This window comes from Clytia hemisphaerica, unplaced genomic scaffold (genome assembly GCF_902728285.1).
Source record: "Clytia hemisphaerica strain Z4C2 unplaced genomic scaffold, Clytia hemisphaerica genome assembly, whole genome shotgun sequence".
In the NCBI taxonomy this organism is placed as follows: domain Eukaryota; kingdom Metazoa; phylum Cnidaria; class Hydrozoa; order Leptothecata; family Clytiidae; genus Clytia; species Clytia hemisphaerica.
Window position 1 is genome coordinate 395,307 of NW_027104025.1, and position 23,982 is coordinate 419,288.

A 23,982-nucleotide genomic window follows, 5' to 3' on the forward strand; every position below is an offset into this window, starting at 1 on the left:
TGCAAAATTTACGATGGAGTGCAGACGTTTATGACATATCCATTATCTTTTGATTAAACAAAGACAATAATTACTGTCGTAAAAACCACTCTCATCCATAAATTATGCAGGATATCTCGCTACGCCTATGCTGATTGGCGTAAGCCCAAAATCAGGCTGTGGCGTAATAACAGAAGGGCCGGCGTTAAATTAGGGCCGGCGTAAAAAAGAGCCGATAAGGTATTTCAATACTTCTATAATTCGAACTAATTCCCAGTCCTCTCAGGGCTTTCTTGAAATACTTTCTATAATTCGAATCTCACTGTAAATCGAGCAAATAACATTCCCCGAACATCTTTGGTTCAAGCTCGTCTTAAGTCTCATGTTAAAACTCTACTTTAGAGCACTTACAAATCGATTGTGGTTTTAAAACTTCCCGGTGGATTTTCTTTTTTCCTCAAATATTACGACCATGATTGTCTTTTTCCTCAAATATTACAACCATGATTGTAGCTGTATATATGCTCAAACGTAAGCTTACCTTGGATTTGCTTTGTTTGCTTTTTCATCCTGTTCATTCACTGTTTCAGTTTCACTTTTTCATCTTGTTATAAATGTATATTAGGAAAACGTAAGATACAAACCTCCGAAATGTGATCCTTATCTCTGATCCCGCCTTTCTCTTTTCTGACTGTCTGAGTTTCTGACTTTCTCATTTCTGACTGAGTTTTCATACCTGTCAATCATTTGACCATCAATTTCGACCAGTCTAATTTTCGCACCGAGTGGGATACGAACCACCACCAAAGAAAGACCTTCGGATTCGGAAGCCAGCACTATATCCCTTGAGCCATCGCCGCACAGCAAATTACGCAATTCATAACATTTTATACCAAACTGGCAAAATACGGGGGTAATGTTATTATAATATGGGTAAAAGTACCCCTTTTTTAAACCTGACTGAAATTCGAGCCGTTACTAGCAACCCTGCGGGGCCCAAGGCGCCGAGTATGCACCCGGCACAGTGACAAGCCGTTACTAGCAACCCTGACCTAAACAATCCCAAACAGCAAAACCCCCGGAAAATTTAAAATGTCGGAATGAGCAATAGCCGATCACATTTTGGAGGTTTGTCTTTTATGTTTTCCTGTATATTACCATGTTTTTAAAATTCGAATGTCGTTTGGGGGGACAGCACGTTCGAGATTTACTTCTCCTGTTTCGCGCTCAAAATATTCGAATCGTAAACGTTCGATTGCTCCTAAAGTTTCTGATTGGTCGATTGCATCTTAAGGCCTGAGTACACAGCAAGTTAAGATATCTTTAAGACTGATCTACACCACAAAGATTCCGCCAGTCGCTTTTTTGACGACGACTTTGTTTGGTCACGTGACTTTGTTGTTTATGAAATTAGCGAGCAGAATGATCTTCAAACCAACGAGGGCCAACATGGCGGATAGTCCCAAACCAAATTAACCACCAAAAACCCAACATCAAACCATCATTATTCTTCAAATTTGATATGGTAAGCTCTCAATTATCTGTTATTTATTCATCAAACCTTCATGAAACTTTTTTTTATTGTAGATAATCTTTCTAGCCGATTAGATCTTTAGAAATTGCGGGAGAACTTTTATTGCCATTTTTCTCATTATTGTTGTCAATCTTCTTCAACTCAACTACCCACCAAAGACAAATAAATTACCTTTCAAGTTTTTTTGATAGTTTAGAAGATAAATGATTGATTGCAGGTCTGGCGGAACAACCGTAAGAGTGGGTGGGTAGGCTGAAGGCTCAATCAAAGCGAGATAAAATTATTTGTTAAAAAATTTATATAAGACAAAAATCTCATTTGCTTAAAAAAGTTGGATTGCTGATATCTCGCCAGTCTCCCGGGTTCCGCCAGGTCTGGATTGAATTTTAGTTTTGTGGGAAAGGGTTTACTCTTACCTTAAAATCTACCGTAGAGTCGTCTAATCTCGACATACGTCTTGCAATCTCGACATAGCTGTAGGCTGGTCTTCGAAATAAAAAATCAAACATAAACAAATACATACCAAAGTTATCAATCAATCACAAAAATGTACTCTCTCTCTATCACGTCACAGATTGTTAATATAATATGAGAAATGTGAAGTGTTATTACTTATATTTGAAAAGAAAACTTTAACGATGTAGTAATCGCTAAAAACTAATTAGCATACTTTCAACGAAGATGTCCAAATCACAACAACACAACATTTTGCACGCAAGGAATTTTTTAGTAGACATTTTTACCGTGAACCGAAAATAATAAAAAGAACCCGGTTTCCTTTTGAATTTAATGTGACCGCCATATTGGCCATCACGGCGTGCGGCCTGTTAGCGCCTAGAGCGTGTATTTTTATATATAAGGAAGGGGAAACCAGGCTAAGCGCGCGAATTATTTTTATCACGACTTGAATCGTAATAAAGTTGTAAAATTTTAATGATGGACACGAGAAAGTTACGAGGAACAAGGAGGAAGTTTGCATGCGTTTCGTGTGTTGTGTAAAACTGCTTATAATTTGGATGTTTTTTTAATTGAAAGGATTGCAATGTTTACTGAACTTCTAGTTTGATGGATGAACTTGTTCGATAAGAATGATACCAAGAATTTCATTCAAGGTTTGTTTTGATTATTTTACAGATCCGGTGTCGAGATTGCAAGACGTATGTCGAGATTAGACGACTCTACGGTAATTAAAATGACCAGTCCGTCACACAGTGCCATACTGTATAAACAAAAAACTCAACATCCTTAGGAAGCAGTTACAAATATCTTCGTTTCACGTCGCCCGACTGACTCTCGAAAAGTGAGTAGAATTGAGTCGGTGAGTCGGTAAAATTGTCGGACTTTTTCTGTCAATTACATTTCCTTCGTTCAAAAATTTTATTATTGCCGATTCGTAGCATTTTGACTGTTTATCATTATATACATGTGCCATTTGGGTCGGAGGTCACAGTGTTCAAAGGTAATAATTTTAAACCACCCATAACATAACACGCGGTTGTTTTGGCTGCCTGCTGGCTGGTAGTTTTTCCTTCAAGAATACACTCCAAAAAATGGATGATGGAGGTCTTACTTATAATGGAAAACCAGAAAAGTTTTCTGGACCGACCGACCAACCGACCGACTCACTTTTTAGACCAAATGAGGACGCGAAATGAAGATATTTGTGATTGAAGCCTTATACAAAAGTTGTCTTTTTGATTTCCCAAACATTTGTCTCAAGCGTTCACTTCCACAATAATTTATGTAATTGCAATTTCTGTTAGTCCACAGTCTTGTTCAACATATACTCGTGTTTTTATCCAGACCCGATTAATCGAACTTGTCGAACCAATCGAACAATCAAACTAATCAAACTCCATCGAACGATTAAAGTTCAATTGAAACAATTAATCGAACTCTAGAATTTTTTTAAAGATTCTGAATGTTCGATTAAGTTTGATCAATGGGTTTCGGTTCGATCAGTTTGATAAACCAATTTTGTTCGACAAGTTTGTGCTGCTCCGCCACCGTATATTAGCTTCTTTTCAAAGCCAAATTCGGAATGTGATACTTTAGCGAATACTTTATATATGAAGACGTCGCATGGGAAGATTGGAAGCGTTATCGCATGGCTAATTTGGGAGAATGTCAGCATTCCAATTTCCCCAAAACTTATTTATAGGTAATCTCCATGGTGTTCTAAAGCTAATTTCTCGTTTGTTTTACTTGCACCTATTGAAATGTTACAGGGTCAGCCCAGATCTAGGTTCCAGGCAAAAAAATAGCCCCATCAATATATTAAATATATCCAGATATATTTGACAGTGGAAACAAGAATGCCTGTAACTTTTGACGAGAGAGAGAGAGACTAAACCTACCCAAATAAGGGCATAGGCCACATGCCTAAAGCATGAGGATCACAGCGCATAAAATAAATTTCAAATACTAATAAAATACTATGCTATTTGGAAAATAAAATAGTATTGTCTTAGTAAAAAGAAATACACTAGTCAAATATGTATCATATCATCAAGGATCAATTTTCACACAGTGAATCAAATTTCTCCATTCCAATTTATTCAAAGCCAAATCATGCGAAACCTTAGTATCAATGCCAGATTTTTTCAAACATTTATATAGAGATCGACCATAGGTGTACCTTGGAGCACCACAAGGATATTTAGAACAGACCCACCACGACAACATTTTCCGTGGAAGGCTATTCTAAGGCATTCCCATTGTAAACATGTCCAGCCCATCTGAGCTGTTGACGACAAATGTAGGTGTCTTGATTCGAGAAAGTTTATCAAGAAGATCAGATGTACATTTACGATCGAGTAACTCAACAAAAATTGAGCTTTTTGTCTACTGATGCTACAACGTTCATTTTTACACCAGTGGTAGTTCAACCTTAGGTTAAGAAGGTTGTCAAATTTTATGGCAAACAGAAAAGCTCTTCGGAAGATATAGGCCCCGAATATCCCTTTCGAGCACTTTTCTGTGAAATATCAAATCTCCAAATTTTTACTTAAAACAGGGGTAGTGATGATAAAACAGTTTTTCAAAAGATCATCAAACAGTGAGCAAATTTTTCTCTTGACACTTACCTTCTTTACACATAAAAATACCAAAGAATGCAACCATGTTCGTCAACTCTTGTTACAGAATTTAAAAAGATGGTAAAACAAGCTATTCCATAATATTTTTGGGAAAGTTGAAAAAGAGTTTTAGAAATCTCCAAGAGAGGTTTTGATGTTACTGTCTGTGTGTGCTTTGTGAGAAACTTTTGAAAAAATAGATCACTATTCCTCGGCTAGTAGCTCAAAGAATTTGGGCCTGCATTGAGTTTGCTCGCGTTGGAAATGTTTGTGATGTGCAATTAAGATGGAGAAACTGTTGGCAAAATATAAATAAGAAAAATCAAGGATAAAAAAAAACAATAAAATTGTGTTTTTGTCATTTTGTCTTATTTATAGCGTGATTGCTGTTTTTGATGATTCGACATGGGAAAAAAGTCAGTCTTGTTTGAATAACTTTCGAACTACTTTTTCAAATTTAATGTATGATAGCTCAAAATTCATGTTAGAGCATCCTCTATATACGATAAAAAAAGAATGAACAAAATATTTAAATCCTGAAGCTCAAAATATCTCGACAAACCCGTATACTTTTTTTTGGTGCTCCCGGTATGAAATCAGAAATTACTTGATTCCTTTTTTTGACACCCTTTGACTCTAGGAAATCTCAATCTGTTTAAGGTCTTCTCTTTTAAAATTTGGCCGCATTTCTGTAAGTTGACATCTGCCTGTGGCATTTTTAATGGATTAAGGCAAGGGGTGATGCTGATGATTTAACATACAATAGCAAGAAAATTATTTATTTGTGTTTTTACAGCTCACATACTTCAAAACAACAAACATCAAGAAACAATAAAAAGAACAACAAAGCAGACATTGGGACTAAGGAAAAGAATGTAAGTTTTATAATATTATCAGGTCATTTTTACACTCATCCAAGGTGAATAAAGGTGGTTTTGCCCAATAGCATTTTTCTTAAGAACTAAAAGTGTAACATGCACTTTGTTATTTTCCATCTTACTGCCTTTCTATCTATTTTGTACTAAAATAGCCAAGGATAGCGGTATCAGTATTTTTTATTGGAACAATTAGTTAGGACTAATGATGAGATTATGCATTCTCACGTCTAATTTGATCTTTTTTAGATTTCATATTTTGTACAGAAGATCAAAATCTACCAAAGAAAGAACTAAACAGATTTATTGCAAGCCAGGGCCAAAACAATTTGCAAGCTCAATATGAGTTACAATAAGGTAATTTATTTAAATAACATGGTTTTCAAATGAGTTGATAGATTATTTATTTACTTTACTACTTTGGTCTTGTAAATGGCAACTTGATTGGAAATGTAATTTCCCAAAAAATTTGAAAAGCTGATCGACCCACTCTCTTATATTGGTCTGACACCAGCTTTCTGCCTGCTTAGACTTTTCTGGCAATACCTTGATAAAAGTCTGCTTCAGAATGCAGTTTTTTCCCAAGTTGATATATCGCCACTAAATTACTAGGCCCCCCTATTTTCAGGAACATGACCAAGTCCCTAGTGAAAAACTTTGGATATTAAACTTCCAAAAGGTTTTTTTAGTTTTTATTTTTTCGCTGCTGGAGAAAAACATACCTTATTACATGAATATAAGTATGGAAGCATTTAACGGCCTTGAAAATAACGTAACATAAATTTACACGAACATGTGCAGGTATAAACTTTAGAGTTTAGCTTTAAAAAACTAATGGGATTTTTATTAAAACGAAAATTTTCCACTTGTGTTAATTACACATCTCCTAATATTCATAAAGGTAGCCCAATCTTTTTTTGATGGACTTTAACCCGATTGGTACCAACACAAAGAGATTACTTAAAAAGTTAGAAAAGAAAATTTTCTTGGCTGATACATAGTCAATAAAAAAATTTGCTGTGCTAGTAAAAGATAAATCTCAGCTGCTAAAAAGCAGACATTTTACTGTACTGTTTTGGGCTGATCAGTCTGGATTGGTCTTTCAGGTTCTTAAATTCATTTAAGGAGTCACAAATTAGTTTACTTTTAAACTTAATTGTTATATGACAATTATTTTTCAAGAAATTTGCCTCATTTACCTTCTCTCTTGGTCTCCAACGAATTTGTGGTCATATTTTTAAATCTTCTGTTTTGAAAAATCTAAATCCCGGATTTCCACCTGACATTATCAAGATTTTAATACGCTGACACTCCTTTTGTTGTTTTCTTCATTCAGCGTGAAAGAAATTCATCAATGAACTCGTATGGAGGCAACAACAGGAATTCATCACCACACAGCCAATACCATCACAGCAAAGTGAACAACAATCGCCAACGATCCACATCATCACCAGTCACTGTATCACAAGCAAACGACTCACCCTCATCACAACATAACCAATACTATGGTAAAAAAGAGAAAGGCATTGTTGAGAAGTTGTTGAATTCCTACGGGTTTGTTGAGTGTGCAACAACTGGGAATCGAGTTTTCTTCCACTACAGTGAATTTGAAGGAGATCCAAATCACTTACAAGTGGGAGGTATGTGATCATTTTTGTTCGTTTTTTTAAAAGGGCAGATAGCTTCCCCTGCGGAAATCTTTGCGATAATTGCATTTCTGAACTCTTTTCACAAAAGTTTCTGCCAGGTAAGAAAGTCGCTCTGCTTTGTTCTTTTTGTTAAATTTTTGTCTTTTTCATTAAGTCTTTCATTAATAAAATGTATACTTTACAAAAATTTAGAAGAATCCATAAATGTTTTATTATTGGTATTCAAAAAAGACACCACAGCCAACCCTTTTAAAAGTTTTTATAATGAGATTTTGATTGTTCCTAAACCAAACCATTCTTACACACGTTACGTTTAATAAACCCATTCTTGATGATTTTCTCTGATAGACTGCTTAGATTTCGTACTGACAACTGATCCGAGAAACAACAAACCGATTGCCATCAAATTAAACAAGCTTCCAGCCGGATCGGTGGTCGTTGAAACATTATCAGAAGAATCCTGCATCGGTAGGATCGAAATGGAAGCTAAACCCCAACGTAACGGAGAAGCTGAGTCGACACTTGGTCGAGTGAGCTATGACAAAAGTGGGGTGAGATAAAAACTTAAAGTCCATGATCACTGTTTTTGAACAGAAAGTTTGTTGCTTTCATACAAAAAATTTTAACAGAAGATTTTCTCTTTGACAATAATGTGCCCAACCGCATAGTCTAAAGAGATATTGCTTCCAACCTAATGTCATGATCACAGTGTAGCTCTACATGGGTATAAACAATTACAAAGTATACGCTTAACTTCGAAAACTTCTTTTTTTCATCAGGAATTTTTCTTTCTCCCATTTTCGTTAAATGATGTTGCGAAAGGAGAAACAATCAATAAAGGAGATACAGTGGAATTTTACATTGCCACAAACAAGAGAACTGGCTCAATGAAAGCCAGAAAAATTCGATACTCTGACCCTGCTAAACAGGTCAAAACAGTTCAAGGTTAGTATTTACATGAGTCATGTCCATCCTGGCAGCAAAGCATAAGCTGAAAAAGTTAAACCTGAAGTAAAAGGGTTTCTCTAAAAAAGAAAATATATGAAAATTTTGATCTGGAAATGGGCAATTACAACAAAATGTTGAAACCATTCGATTGGCAAGGGGATGGAATTCGACGTTGGGGTCCTGAGTGAGGTAAACAATAAAAAAGATTTCAAGATGTTCAGAATTCCACAGGGCTTTGGGCAAATAATTCATTGGTTTCAAACGTTATCATATTTGATTATGATTTTCAGTGCGTTTGACCACCATAAAGATAAGTCACAAAAACCTTTGTTCACACAACTTTAACTCATTTTTCGTCATTTTTTCAGGAATTGTAAGCTCACTGAAGGAAGCATATGGTTTCATTGAACGTGCTGATGTAGTGGACGAAATCTTCTTCCATTATTCTGAATACAGTGCTGATATCAACGAACTGATGATCGGTGATGATGTCCAGTTCAATTTACAAGACAGACTGGTAAGTTTGACGACACGCCATTCACCTTTCCCCTTCCCATTCATTGCACCACAAAGATGATTTGGTTCGACTTAACCAGAGTCAAATAATTCCTAAAATCTAAAGCCATTGGATTTACAAGTTTAAAAATTTCTTCCGTCTCAGCGAAGTTTATATAAAAAGAAGACGGCTTTCCCGTCTCAAAATCCTGCATAATTCATCAAAACTTCAATATTAAGGGCTTATTTGCCCTGCAAAATTCATTCTCCGATTCAGACAAAAAACCTTACTTTAATCACTGATATATGTGCTCGCAGATGAAACGGCTTGTCTGTCATTTTGGCCCTGGCGTACTCAAACGCATCCCCACTCATCATTTACTCAAACCTTGGTTTAGTACCAAACGAATTTGAAAAATTGCTGGAACTGCCATCGTTCTTTTTAGTGGGGCGGATTATCACATAAAAAAGGGACGATACTTCAAATTGTGATAGAGCTCTGAAATTTTGCACAGAGGTTCCCCATGAAGTAAAGAAAATAAAAATTGAGAGAGACACTCTTGAAAATGATGTTTCTGTTGACGTCAGCACTTTTTTTGCAAAAATTTCATCTTCGAAAAACCCTAACATATTATATACTGTTGGAAAGGAAATTTAATTCTGAACAACTTTTTTGCTTACGGGAAATCACGAAAATCAATTTAAAAAAAGATATGCCTTTCTGAAGCTGCCATGGTATGCAAGAATATCATTTTGACGTTAAATCATTTTGACGTTAACTACATAAGGATAAAAACATAGATATAACCACTATATTGAAACTCTTTTTCTATATCCAAACTTACGTTATCAGCTAAATTTATTCTAGTACCACCTAAAACGCCCTCTCGAATTTTCTAAATGGAAATCTTATGACAAAAGATTATGACATTTTCATAAGTTGTGCTTGTCTTTCGATACATTTATTGACACAAAAGAAAAGTCATCCAAACTAAGCTTCTTTTAAGCTTAAACAACACAAATTCCTAACTCTAGTTTCTCTAGTTTCATGCGTAAAAATGCTCAAATTGTTCTTTGTCTCAATTTACCCAGCCTGTCAATGTGTTTGTTGTTTGATGTTGTTGTTTACATACATCATTGAACGCGGAAGTCCCACATTTGTAGACATTCGAATTTTACAATAACATTCGAATCACAGACGTTCGAATCTAGTTTTCGAATTTCAGAACATTCGAATCCTAAAGTGTTCGAATCTCATTGCCAATCTTTCAGTCTCTTTCGGCTCGTTTTTTTTTTTTTTTTTTTTTTTTTTTTTTTTTTTTTTTTTTTTTTTTGTATGGCGTTCTGGTCTGTACGTTTCTTCGAGTTTGACCCATTAATATCTTTTCCCAGCCTCTTTGTTTGATCCAGTTAAGAATTCTAGCTATGATGGTGCTGGTCACACTCTGTTCAATATGATCAAATATCTTTTTATTAGGGATATAGTTAAATAGTTAGTAGATTTTATTTTATTTAAAAAAAGAAAAAAAGAAAAGCTGTAACATTTTATTTTTACTTGTATATATTTTTAGTAGATATACCGAGATTTTTGGTGATTAAAGAGACATAAATAAAAAAAAAAAAAAAAATTAACAAGAAAACTTTCAAAACAAAACATTGAACAAATGTTAAAACAAGTTTGTGGAGCAATATGATGAAAAGTGCTTTTTTAGCTGTTATTGGATTTTTTTGACGCAAATGTCTGGGGACTTTGTGGTTGTATCTCCCATCGACCTACAAGACATCAGAACAAAATGGGAGTTGTGTTTTATTTGTCAGGAGGATAATGAAGATCTATTAGTGAATCCATCTTTAAGAAGAGGTAAATAAAAACAATCTTGAACAGGTTTTATGCGGGCTTTATTGTCTTTTTGAAAGCCTTAAGCTTTATTTAATAAAGTATACTGAATACAATTGTAGGGTGATAAGGTTAGCACTAGGTCATGTAAATTCCAATGTTACACCACTTCCTTAGTCTTTGTACAACTTTTTGAATAAAACGGTTTATTGATTCAGTATACGAAATTTTACCGCTAAATATTTACTACTTGATCCCGAAAAGAGCTCCTACAATACCATAGCGAATACGTTGAGGAAATATCAGGATTTCGAGTTACTTCCGAGTTTGTTGAAACAGCGATGTCAAAAGTATACTTGCTCAAACGACTTTCTGGATGCCTTTTTGAAGGAAAAAGCCGTCTTTCACAAAAATTGCATGGCGAACTATAATTCACAAAAATTGAGCAGAGTGAAAAGAAAACTGTTTTGTGTAGATGCTAGTCTTAGTGAAACAAAAAATTCTAATGTGGAGCAAAAGAGACCAAAAAGATCTAGTGTGCTCGGATTGGAAAATCTCAGGAGATGCTTCTTTTGCAATGACTTTTCTGATAGTGAAAATATGCACCGTTGTAAGACGTTAGAGTTAAACGAAAAGATCAAAGAAATAGCTCAGGAAATGCGCAGTGTTGAAGTTTTGGCAAAGCTAAGTGTTGGAGAAATGGTGGCATCTCGCGCAGATTATCATTTGAAGTGCCTCGTTCAATTTTATAATCAATATCGAAGTTTCAAAATTTCTGAGAAGGGTATTGAAGACAGCAGTATAATTGAAGGTATACATATAGTCCTAATTTATGAGTGATACATGGTGTATTAATCTCGCATTGTAACAAATTTTCCTCATCTAACATCAATCACAGCGTCTATGTTAAGGGGTTCTCCATTCATTGAGTTTAAAACCCGGAAAAGGCTAGAGGAGAGACTTCTCAATGGGAAATGAAGCCGCCTAATTTCCCAAGTAGCAGAACTAGTTTTCTATCCAGAACACGCCGTTATCATGTCTTGGAAAGGTTAAAGACTCTCCTCTAGCCATTCGGGTTTTAAACTCAATGACTCCTTCAGTGTGCGATGCTTATGCCAGTTTCAGTAAACTTCTCTATTTCTCAAATTATAATTTCAAACAATTCTATACTTAGGATTAGCATTGTCAGAACTTTGTGACACTATCAATGAGCTTGTCATTGCATCGACTGAAAACCCGGTATTCATGATGAAAGATTTGCGTGAGATGTATCAAGAGAAGTTGAAAGAGCTTGGTGCGAGCCAAAGTCGAATAGATAATGTCAATGTGACCCGACTCAAAGAAAGTATTTTGAAAGAAGTGAATGGCCTCTGTGAGGGAAAAAATGGGAAGTATACAATCCTTACAACCAATGGATCATTTGGCCGCGTTGTCTTTGAAGCTTCTCAAAAGTCAACCTCAGATGAGGATGTAATAATTTCAAAAGCTGCTGCTATTATTCGGAGGACTCTCTTCTCACAAGAGCACAGATTCGATGGCAATTTCGACATCAATATTCAAAGTCTTCCAAATCATCTTCTTAAGCTTCTGGCACAAATCATAGACGGTTCGAAAAATATGGACACCATCTCTCAAGCAACTAAAGACATCACCGTCAAAATCGCCCAAGTTGTGAAGTTTAATTCTTCAAAAACAACAAGAAGGAAATCTGAAACCATTGATAGGCGTCATTCAAAGCAAAACGAGCTTCCCCTGCTTTCACTTGTTGGTCTCAGCATCCATTCGAAGACAAGAAAAAGAGGAATCGTAGAGTTTCTCTTTCTTCAAGGTTTCTCGATATCCTATGACAGAGTCATAGAGATCGAAAACCACATCACAAAGCAGCTCTGTCTGAAATATAACAAAGATGGCCTTGTTTGTCCACCCTCTTTGAGAAAGTTGCTGTTTATAATAGCTGCGATTGATAATATTGACCATGACCCTTCATCAGCAACTGCCAAAAATTTTTTCCATGGAACAAGCATCTCAATATTCCAGTACCCTGAAGATGGCGATGAGTCCCCAAAATTTGTCATGGAAAAAGACTTGCCCTCTGAAGAAGATGTACAACTTCCATCATCGTATACGTGTGTATTACCTGCTAAAGATTACAAACCTGAGCCGACAAATCGCTCCTCGTACCAACAAGATCCGTTTTTCAACCAGCAAACAGCACGTGTAGAGAAATGGCAAGACGACATCAACTCTTCCAACCTTTCGGATGGTGAGAAGATCAACTTTGCCTCCTATTTTTCTGCTCGAACGTCCAAAAAGATGCCTCAAACGTCATCAACTCTGTTGCCATTGCTTGAAGAATCAGTTAACTCGACGGCTATGGTACAGCATTGTATGAACGTAATTAAGAAGCTGACAAATCATCTTAATCCAGGACAAGTAACCATCATCACGGCTGATCAGCCAGTCTACGCTATCGGAAAGCAAGTCGAATGGACTTACCCAGACAGATTTTGCGATGTACTATGGATGCTTGGTCCATTACACATAGAAATGATGTTCATGAGCGCCATTGGTGACTGGTTGGAAGGTAGCGGATGGGTCGAAGTTCTGCGAAGAGCGAATTTTTCAACACCTGGTCGAGAAGAGAGCCTTTTGAATGGCAACAAATCTAAACGCACTAGATATTCACACGAGGTGACATTTGCTGTATTGACAAAACTAGCCAAGGCTGCTTTCGAATGTCAAAAGGAAACCAATGATTTTGATGAATGGAGAAAGGCTACAATGACAAAAAACGCTAATCACGCTTTCTGGTTTCATGCGATTGAGATGGAAGCAATTCTCTTTTCGTTTATGCTAAGCCTAAGAGATGCTGATTTCTCCCTTTTTGTCAAGTCTATTAAAGAGATGCTACCGTGGTTGTTTTCACTAGACCATACACACTATTCACGCTGGATGCCAGTCTTCTTACGGGACCTAAAGAAATTGCCATCACAACATCCGTCAGTATTGGAACAGTTCAAACGTGGCTACTTCACCGTGAAAAATAGCAACCATTTGTTTTCAAATATTGGTGTAGATCAAGCTCATGAGCAAAATAACAAATTGGTCAAGATCGATGGTGGCGCCATTGGTATCCTTGATAGTCCATCATCCTTGTTGAGATGGTCAGTGGCTGGTCCAGTCATCGCTAAACTCTGCAAAGACCACGAAGAAGGAAACACTGACAGCGGAGATCAACCTCACCACCAAGACAATGAGAAATTTGAAGATGACTTTCGGAGCGATGTCACATCACTATACAACGCTTTTATTGATTTCGGAAACCCATTTTGTGAGGAAAAAAAAAATTTGACTCATTTAACCTCTCGTGTTGTCCTTGACGATTCTCATTCAGCATCAGTGTTTCAAGCAAAGAAAATTGGGAAGACGCAGTTCGAAAAGTTCAACCAAGATAGAATATTTTCCGTACCATTTTATTCAACAGCCCTTTTTTCGTTAGATGTGTTATTCATGTTATGTTATGCGTTTCTGGCTCGCCACAAGGCTATGTAATCATAATTTCGTTGGATTAGAGTTGAAATGTTATTTTTTGCAAAGTTTTTTTCTCTTTCTCAGTTCATGATTTCGACACAAAAGTTTCAATTAATATTCATAAAATCTATTGAATTGTACATTGTTTATTGAAACCAGCACGAATAATTGACGTCAATATATATATATTTTAACGTCAAAATGATTTTCTTGCATACCATGGCGGCTTAAGAAAGGCATATCTTTTTTTAAATTGATTTTCGTGATTTCCCGTAAGCAAAAAAGTTGTTCAGAATTAAATTTCCTTTCCAACAGTATATAATATATTAAGGTTTTTCGAAGATGAAATTTTTGCAAAAAAAGTGCTGACGTCAACAGAAACATCATTTTCAAGAGTGTCTCTCTCAATTTTTCTTTTTCTTACTTCATGATGAACCTCTGTACAAAATTTCAGAGCTCTATCACAATTTGAAGTATACATGTGATAATCCGCCCCACTATTTAGCGATATTAGTTTGGAGTCTAAATTCACTTACAACAGAGTTGGCTCTAATGTAACCTGGGCCATTATCATGGAAAATTTAGTTATTTAGATGGTCGATTAAGCTGGGGTTCGAGCCCACATCCTTCAGACCAGGCGTCAACTACCGTTTCCTAGTGAATTGAAAACTTTGTTATTGTTAATCCATAGGGTAAAGAAATTGCGGTTTCCATCAAGAAGCTCAGTCCAGGCACAGTCGTCTTTGAAGACATATCAGAAAACCGATTCAAAGGACACGTCATCAAAGCGATTGGCCCGAAATCTATGAACAGCTCTATGGATGGACAATTAACAGGCATGATTGAATATCAAGGGAAAACAGATACTCATGAAGTGTTGTTTGGTGACCGAGACATGGAGGATGATATCATTCTACAAAAAGGTTTGCCTGTTTGTTTGTGATGGTTCTTTCAATGTGCGATGAGGGCTCTTTAACTCAACAAGAATTGAGTATTGTATAATTAGTTCTAAGACCGTGCACTGCAAAGCCCCTTTCCTTGGTAAAAACTATTCAATGGTTACTATATGCCAAAGAAAAGAAATGTTATAATCCTCTGTGCAAAGTTTCTATTGCTTTTGAAATCCCTGAGAGAAAACTTACTGCATGTTGCTAATGTTTGGAAAAATCCGAAATTCTGCTATTTATGTTTTAAGTAATTCATAATTCAATTATTTTCGTTTGTTCTTCCAGGCGATGTTGTCGAGTTCAACGTCTCTACAGACCGTCGCGACAAATTACAGCGAGCAGTCAACATCAAATTGATTTCAGTGTGTTTGAAGAACGGACAAACGCGTGAAGTGGGCGTGGTCAGCAGCCTGAAAGAAGGATTTGGTTTCATTAAGTGTGCTGATCAAGATTTGAGCATTTTCTTCCATTTCAGTGAAGTCCTTGAACAGGTATTTCGATCGAATTTCAGAATTTAAAACAGATCAAGATTTGATGTGTGTCATATCAACATGAAGATGCCACAGTAGTGTACCTGCTTTAGATGCAAAAGCCTCATGAAGAACCCTCTAAAAAAAGACTTAGCAAATCATCGGACCTTCAATGCGATTAATAGTTTGATCGTCAAGAATACAATACCTATGTCAGCCTGATAAACAACAGTTTTAGCCCCTTGTAGTCCTGCTTGGTGTAGAGACACTACTCAAGGTCTAAGAAGGAAGTCCAAGTTTCTGAATTTCATCGTTCCCGGTGTCTTCTTGACCAGCCTCAAACCTTAGTTCTGCAGGAGCGATGCATAATTTAATCAGTGATTCAAATTCACATTATATTTTCAGTCACATTTGATCAATCTTGGAGATGAAGTTGAATTCACCATTCAAAACGTAAGTGTTTTGGAATTTTAGTTTATGGCGAATATAAGACGAACATAAGGGGCCGTCCACACAGTACGACGCACTAAGGGGGAGGGGGGGTTTCTTCTCAAAAGCGTATGCTTGCGTACAGGGGGAGGGGTCAAAGGAAAATGTACGTACGCAGAGAAAAATTTTTCATAGCCCTTTTTCGCTTGTTTTTTGTCGACTTTTACGCTTGCAGGGATCGAATTAACGTATCGCATTAGCGTATCGCATTTCGCAATTTCGCGTTTTTGGATTACTTACAAGCTAAAAATTGAAAATTGATCCATTTTAGGACACAAAATCATGCTTATCAAAAAATTGCGATGCACTTTCTATTCCTTATTTCGATGCCTGGCTTGTTATATGTATCACGGAAAAGAAAAAGTTAAAAGTAAAAGTACGTACTTGACAGAGGGGATATAGCCATTTGCGTACGCTTGCGTACAGGGGGGGGAGGGGGTACTCGATTATCGACATTCTAGTGCGTACGTAAGTACTATGTGGACGGCCCCTAAGGATAGCCAAATTTTTCTCACACCGCTCGCTATTCGGAATTATTTTCCCTACGATCTCGAATATTCTCATACCAATAATTCTTAATTTTCCTTACCTAGGACCAGATTTCACAACGCCAGCACGCCACTCGGATCCGTTTCTTACCAAAAGGAACTGTTTCGTTTGAAATCATCTCGTCCAAAAGACACGTGGGCGTCATCGATCGTGAAGCACCGGAGCGACAATTGAAAAGCCCAAGCAAAACCAATAGGTATGTTTTGCTTAGAGTCTCATTTATTTTGCTTGATTCTGGTTGATAATGCAGGAAGTAATGTTTCCAGAAAAAGTTTATCTGGACTTAATGAATAATTTTTCAATATATTCCAAATAAACGTTACCCGAGACCCCAAAAAAACGTTACCCTGAGACCCAAACAAACGTTACAGGACAGCTTTAGTCTAGCATGCTAGACAGCTAGACACTAGACCAGTAAATCAAGAAATATGAGGGTGGGCAAAAAAAACCGAATGACAATATTCTAATTTATAGCCGTACCGTACTGTCAACAATGTTAAAAGTTATTCCGTCTCAGACGGATCTACGTCTCGGCTAAGTATATATTTTCCGGCTCAAAATGATTATGCATAATTCAAAAAGATTTCGAGAATAAGTGCTAATTTGCTTTGTAAATCTATTTCCGAAAGGCGAAAACGTTGCTTTGGCCACATTTAAAAAGTGGCAAAATAACTGTGTTCACTTCAGCATATCTTTTTTTATACGTTACAGGGAAAATGAGTTCGGTATCATCAAATGTTATTTGGAAGGACAAGAGACAGACATCCTGTACCGCGTCCGTGATTGCCGACCGCGTGAAATGGTGCGCTACCGTGACAAAGTCGAATTCGTGCTCGTTACGAAGAAAACCAATCAACAACGATTCGCCCGTGATGTTTCCATCTTGGAGAAGAGCGAGACTAAAATGCTACACGGTTACGTTTGTGCTCTTAAGGACAGTTACGGGTTTATCGAGACGGAAGACCACACCACAGAGCTCTTTTTCCACTTCAGTGAGTACGAAGGCGACACTAAACAATTGGAACTGGGTAGCTACGTCATGTACGCGGAGACCAGAAAAGGCGAGAAACGAAGTGCAGAGAAAGTGTGCAAGATTTTGTCTCACGTCTGTAAAGATGAGATTTTACCGCAGACCTACGATGGGGTTATTACACGACCAATGAGAACTATGGACCCTGATGTAAGTCACCCTGAATTTCGTGGTAACGATTTTCAATCACTATCCACACTTCTATTAGGACACATTTTTAAATCAAATTTCCTTTGCTCTGACTTAAAGATTTAAAACATTTTTATGACTTTTTTAGGGTAAAACGTACCTTTACCCAACTAAAAGAAGATACGAATCTTAGGATCAAGATTAGGATCGTCCAATCTCCTCATTTAAACTTGTGTTAGTCCTGCCGATTTTCTTTCCCTGAAATCGGAATGTGATGAAAATTTGTTATTGTCTGGAGTTCTATAGTATATAAGTAACAATAACTTTCAACGCCTATGAATCATTTTTCTTTGTTTACAGCAAGATGAATACGAAGGTCTTATCCAACTATCACGCGCTTCCGCCAACAAGCAACAAAAACAACAAAAACATAACGCCAGCTTGAACGGCAGTCTCAACGGATCCAGTTTAAACGGTTCTATCCTTGACGATTCTACCGCAAGCACCAATGGTGACGCAGAGAACGGCGAGGACGAAAAATCACCAGCAACGAACGGTGAACAACAACAGTTGGTCTACAGATTTGGTATCACTGCCATCATGGAGAAAAAAGAAGCTATTCAAGTTGGTGATAAGGTACATCCGAAAAGGAAAACGTACTTGGTAAAGCGAGCTCACTGCTCTGGTGGAACAACCCTCCCACCATTATTTTTCTAACCCTATAGTAACTTTAGTTTCGCCGCACTTCTACGCTTTTATTGTTTTTATTCCACAAGATTCTTATTGTTCAAAACGATTGCAGATTTTTGTATCTAATCAACAGGAAATCGTTATTTGCGTGCATCTGGTCATAATCATCCCCTATGTGAAATGACTTTTTGTGACTGTTTGTGACAAATACTCACGGTAGCTATCTTTCTCTACTGTAGATAATCTTTTCAACTGGAACTTTGATAATAACGAGCTCTTTATTTCTTCTTCTGACAGGTGTCTTTCCAAATTTGCATCGATGCCGTGACGAAGAAAAAACGAGCATGCAACGTCGCTTGTAAACGAAGTCTACTCAGAGGAAAAGTCGAGTCCGTCAAAGGGCAGGTCAGTTTGCATAAATGATGCATCAGTGAACATTTTTTTATCTACACGATCTCTACTTTTATTTGTACAACACATCATACATCCTGAGCACACCTCCCTCTTATATAAAGGGATAAGGATAATGGATATTTTCTTACGGAGCCATGGCCTTTAGATTGCATTTGTCCCAGCGCAAAGTAATCTGAATCTGCTGTTTTGGTTTTACAGGGTTTTTCAGATATTGGACCAGTTAATAAATAACTTGAATTTCATTATAGCTGTTATCAAATGTGTCAGATTGTACTCTGCACCCGATTTTATCCCACGTTCGATCTCCATTCTAGACGGATCTTAGAAACACTTAACCTATAATCCTAAAACCCATTCCCGTTCGAGATTATATTTTGAACAAAAGGCGACTGTCTGATGACAATATCATTTTTTCTTGTTGTTTACAGTTTGGTTTCATCGCGTACAACCATGACGACGGAAAAAGCGTATTTTTCCACATGTCTGAGGTTCAAAATGAAAACGGCAAAGAGTTAAAGGTAAAAAAAATTTTCGAATTGTACGCTACAAAAGTGCAGGGCTCGTGAAGATTCACAAATGATTTTACATCTTTATTGTACTATTGTACTTTATTGTCGATCTGGTAGTTGAGAGGTCAGAGTTTCACCTCTTGAAAATTTTCGTTCAGTTCAGCTCTTCCCAGATTGATTTCCTACCATATATAATTATTTTTATTTGATCGGCAAAAAGGTAGGTTTACCTACTTTTATGATAACGTTGATCCATGCTCCTCGATAACTAGAGTTCTTTCAAAGCTCCTCGATTTTTTATTATTTATCATTGATTTCGTTGACAGCAAGGTGACGAAGTTTCTTTCATGTTGGTGCAGAATCACAAGAATGCAAAGAAGAGCGCCATACGTGTTCAGAAAATCATGTAAGATTCATAGATGTCCAGTGAAAGAGAATTATATTAAGATTTTAAATCATTTCAACAATAGGCCATTTCACGGTCGAAATGGATCATGGGTAATCAGGACTGATTGCGCCTCCATTACGGCTTCCCGTTGGCTAGACGCAAAAATCTTCAATTTTTTTCAAAACTTTGGACCAATAGTAAGTCGTTATTAGCGCGCAGTGGTCCTGATTACCCATTACGCTTTGCGACTGTGAAATGGCCTATTTTTTTGTTTTTATTGTTCTTTACGTTCTATTAATCATCATCAGTATACTTACTCGACTAGAGAGTTTGATTGGTGTTTTAATTGTGAAGGAATTGTTTAGTTCATTTAGTCATACTTGCCTTCTATCAGATAGTACCTTAAAGGTCTCAAAGACTGATGGCTGGAATACGCAAGGCAGAAAACTTCCAGGACCTTATAATGTGGGGGACTGGAATTTAAGAATGATCAAAAGATAAATCAGTGGGGACTTTTAATTAGGTACCCGAGAATAGTTTGTCATCAAACAGACATTAGCAGTTAGATTCATGACTTTCCTGAATTTTATGAATTTTCACGGTGTAATACTAAAGTTTTTAAATTTGTTTCCTTTTTTTTCTCCTTAGTGACGAAAGACCTGAACATTTATTGAGAAGACGAAGTCACAAATTCTCTGAATCTCAGACATTCAAGTAAGCTCGATTAATTCTCCAAATCCATGTATTTATTTCTTCTTTTGATTTCTCTCAATGTGTTTTTTCATAAAAAATTTGAATATGGGGGGGGGGTGGAGGATATAACATATTTTGGAAATTTACCCCCCGGACATTTTGACATTTGACCCCCGGACAGCAGGTCTAACCCCATGGACAATCAAAATTACCCCCAAACAGAGCAAGTTTTCCCCTCGGACAAGGCAAATTTTGTAGATTTCTCACTACCCCCCCCCCCCCCCCCCCCCCCCCCGCGGACACTTTATCTTCCACCCCACATGTACGGACATTTTCTAAAAGAGCCCAATTGGCGGTGATTGTTTTGTTTTTCTTTTCTTTTTTACATCCATTACCCTCCTGAAAAGGCCAAGTTGTAAAAATAATTGTAACAAGGTGCTCAATAAACGGGTGGATTGGATCTGAATTAGAATACCATTAAACACGGATTTATAGTTCCCATTTTCCAAGTAGACGTTTGAACTTTGTACATCTGAATACGTTTAATACGCCCCTAATAAAAAAAATGTTTATTTGGCAATGTTGTTGTTTATTTGGCAATATTATTATTGGTACATTGTTTAGTATACCGAACGATTGTTCTTAGGTAGAGTCAGCGTGACAAACATTCAGTTTGGTCAATCTTTAGGTTCCTATTCTTATCATATCACTATTTTGTTTATCCGTAACACAACTTCTCCTTTTTCCAGGGTTTCAGTCCTACGTCATCCTACTGGTCCAGACGGTACAACTGGATTTGCTCTCAAGCGGAAATCGATCGCCAGTGAAGCGGAAATGACCACCGCCGCTACCACTGACGCTACTGCCACTAACGAAGAATTGGTACTGGAGAATGGTGCAGTTTGTGAAGATACTGCTATTAAAGAATCGATGATCAAAGAGCAAGTGGAAGCTCTGTCAGTCGCTTAAATTCTCAACCAACTGTTCATCTCTGTACAAATCTTTCTCTCTGTTTCTCCTTTATTCTACTCTCTTCACTTCTATCAACCTTAGAAGCCTTACATAAAAGAGACTTCCCATCCTTCACAATCTAATTTATGGATGATTAGCTGTTAAATGCTATTACATCAACTTGATTTAGCTCCCCGAATCTAATAACCTGAAATCTAAGAAGTAACTAAACAAATGGGGTCAAATACAACACAATTTTTTTTTCGATGAACGAAACCTTCGGAATTTTTAAAAAAGAATGAAGTGTTTTTTTTTTTTCGTGTTTTTTGTTTGTTTGTTTTTGGGCCATGATTCCACACTTTAAAAGTTGTTGTTGTTCTATATTAGAATTATTTATTCCCAAATTGTAAATCCTATGTTTTTTCTCTCTCTTTTTGTCTTCATCTCCTTAAGTTTCAGTATAACTGGAATCAACTCTCATCTCTTCCTCTCAAAATTTCAAACCGTTGTTTTGTTTTCAAAACATTGTAATCGTTTTTGTGTATAGTTTTTTTGTCTAATGTTTTTTGTTGACATTTATTTCCCAAAAGAATATTAGTTGTATTCGCATATACATGACTTGACACGACGAAAAGGTTAGTTCCTGTATATGTAAAGCAACCAGTATTTTTTAATAATCTGAGTTAAAGGAATTTTATACCAACTGTTTTTAACTTGGGAGTAAAACAATATAATTTTATCGTTTAGTTATAGAAAAAATTAGAATTTTGCATTTTGAATGTGTAGACAGACAAAAACCCTCAAAATATTAAAAATGTAATCATATTCGAAATTTTTTTTACATCAGAAAGTTTATACATAGCTTTTATTATTAGATCAGATCTTGAACATATTACAGGGGGAATGAAATTCAGGATCCAGGGGAAATTTGTTACATACTGCACAAATGAAGTCCCACGCTACTGTACAAGAATTTTCTCAAAAACTAATTGTAACTGACGCTTTTTGGTGGTTTTGCACAAATTCAAACCTGAACTAGTCAACCTTACAGATCCCGGCTAAAGTATATTACTGTATTACGTTCACTACCGTTGTAACTAGAACAATAATATTCTCCAATATTTTTTTGTTTTATGTTTGTTTTGTATTGCATACAGAAAATGCTTTTTAACAATCTTTCGTGTTAAAGAAAGCTAACTCCAAAAAAAAAAAAGAATAAATATCGAAAAAAATTGAATAAAAAGACGTAAAATACTTTTAAAAATGTTGAAAAAAAATGAAAATCATGAAAAAGAAGCATCAAATAACTGAAAATTATAATTGTGTCTTTTTTGTTTTAAAAGCACGAAATGGAGTTTTTACAAGCTCTAATTTGATTTGGTTGGTTGGTCGTTAATTGTTACTTTTTTCTAAAGAACACGTCATTTTTATTACTTCAAATGACCAATTATTAAAGTATCTTATAAAAACTCCATCTCATCTGGTTTCATGTTTCAAACGCTCAAAATTCTCGCCAAAGTTATCAAGAAATCAAGGAGGGGGTATCTAATCTTACCTTTGCCACTTTCACCAGCCTCGGACAGAGTTACAAAAATAGGCTTTTGTAGTGTGTAGGGAAAGCGCCTTTTTCGGTTGAAAGTTTTTAGAAAATAATCCCGTCTCGGTCTAGTTCTGCTAGACCATAGCCATTATAAAAAACCCCGATCTGGCAATGTATCGTTTTAGCTTTTTGTTCAATTTTTAACTTGCGGTTTGCACACTTTTTTTATCACGTTACCAAAATCTCCTCTTGAGATTGGTCTATTATTCAATCACATGATCAAAAAGTTTGCAAAATAAATCGATTTTGGTACGTAAGCTCCATCTTTTAACAATAAAAAGAGACGAAAGCCTCCCAGACCAGTGTTTTTATAATGACTATGGCCAGACTAACCTTTTCTTCTATTTTTTGAATTCTGACTTTGATCTTTTTTGGTGCAATTCAGTGGCGTAGGAAGCATTTTCATATTGGGGGGGGGGGCTGAAGTTTAGTGACACCGCGAGGGCCAACCATAGTTTGGCCCGAGGGGGAAAATTTTGAAAATTGAGCTCTAGAAAAATACACTAAAAACATGCACATAAAAGACAATTATGACAAATTGAAAAAGAAAAACTTTGCATTTTGCAAAATAACCATTTTTGAAAAAATTATTGGGGCATAGCCCCCCTTGCTCCCCCCCAGTTGCTACGACACTGCAATTAAACGTGAAATACACTCAGCTCTGCTACAGAGTTGGAATTTTATTGAGTAAGGGATGGAAGTGTATAGACTATGCTATAGTCTAAGAGTAGTAAGACGAATCACTCTCTAAGAAAAAAGCCCAAAGCCGAAGAAAATTCACAAACTGTTTTTTTTTTTTTTTTTTTGCTGTTTCTTCAAAACTCTCCCGCCGATTTTTCTTCCCGTCTACCGTCATAACAGCTGTAAACTCCGAATAGTTTTAAAATTCTACGATTTTATACTAGACGAACGTTGAATTAGTAGGATTAGTCGCGCGGCTGAGGTCGAAAAACGTTTCATTTCGTGATACATCTTTTAGATTCCAAAAAAAACAACGGAAACTCGCGAATTAGTATGTGTAGATTACAAAATCAAAAAGTTTCCGCGATATTATCGTGCAAGTAACAAGTAATTGGCGATTTTTTGCGTTTCCAGGCAAAATTGCAAGGCCTGGAAATTCATTATTTTTGGGGGGTCTTCAAATTAAAAAAAGACCTATATCACATGATAGAGCTCTTCAAACTGAGCAAAAAAGTGT

General features: G+C 36.4%; 1 protein-coding gene across 1 annotated transcript; it reads left to right on the forward strand.

The window, feature by feature from the left end:
* The first annotated feature begins 1,399 nt into the window (after positions 1-1,399).
* LOC136811598 (cold shock domain-containing protein E1-like) lies at positions 1,400-22,498 on the forward strand. The gene is made up of 18 exons (XM_067068227.1): positions 1,400-1,504; positions 5,387-5,465; positions 5,715-5,822; positions 6,802-7,105; positions 7,463-7,665; positions 7,894-8,059; positions 8,431-8,579; positions 14,617-14,848; positions 15,158-15,363; positions 15,748-15,795; positions 16,425-16,576; positions 17,092-17,560; positions 17,900-18,175; positions 18,527-18,634; positions 19,072-19,161; positions 19,479-19,558; positions 20,189-20,254; positions 20,983-22,498. Exons 3-18 carry the CDS (start codon positions 5,808-5,810, stop codon positions 21,200-21,202), a joined length of 2,784 nt encoding a protein of 927 aa, XP_066924328.1. The 5' UTR covers positions 1,400-1,504; positions 5,387-5,465; positions 5,715-5,807; the 3' UTR covers positions 21,203-22,498.
* Positions 22,499-23,982: the final 1,484 nt, after the last annotated feature.

Bases quoted from the DNA above. Each gene is read 5' to 3' on its own strand.
- LOC136811598 (XM_067068227.1), top strand. The intron at 16,577-17,091 runs GTATGTTTTGCT...TATACGTTACAG, and splicing joins AGCCCAAGCAAAACCAATAG to GGAAAATGAGTTCGGTATCA. The intron at 17,561-17,899 runs GTAAGTCACCCT...CTTTGTTTACAG, and splicing joins TGAGAACTATGGACCCTGAT to CAAGATGAATACGAAGGTCT.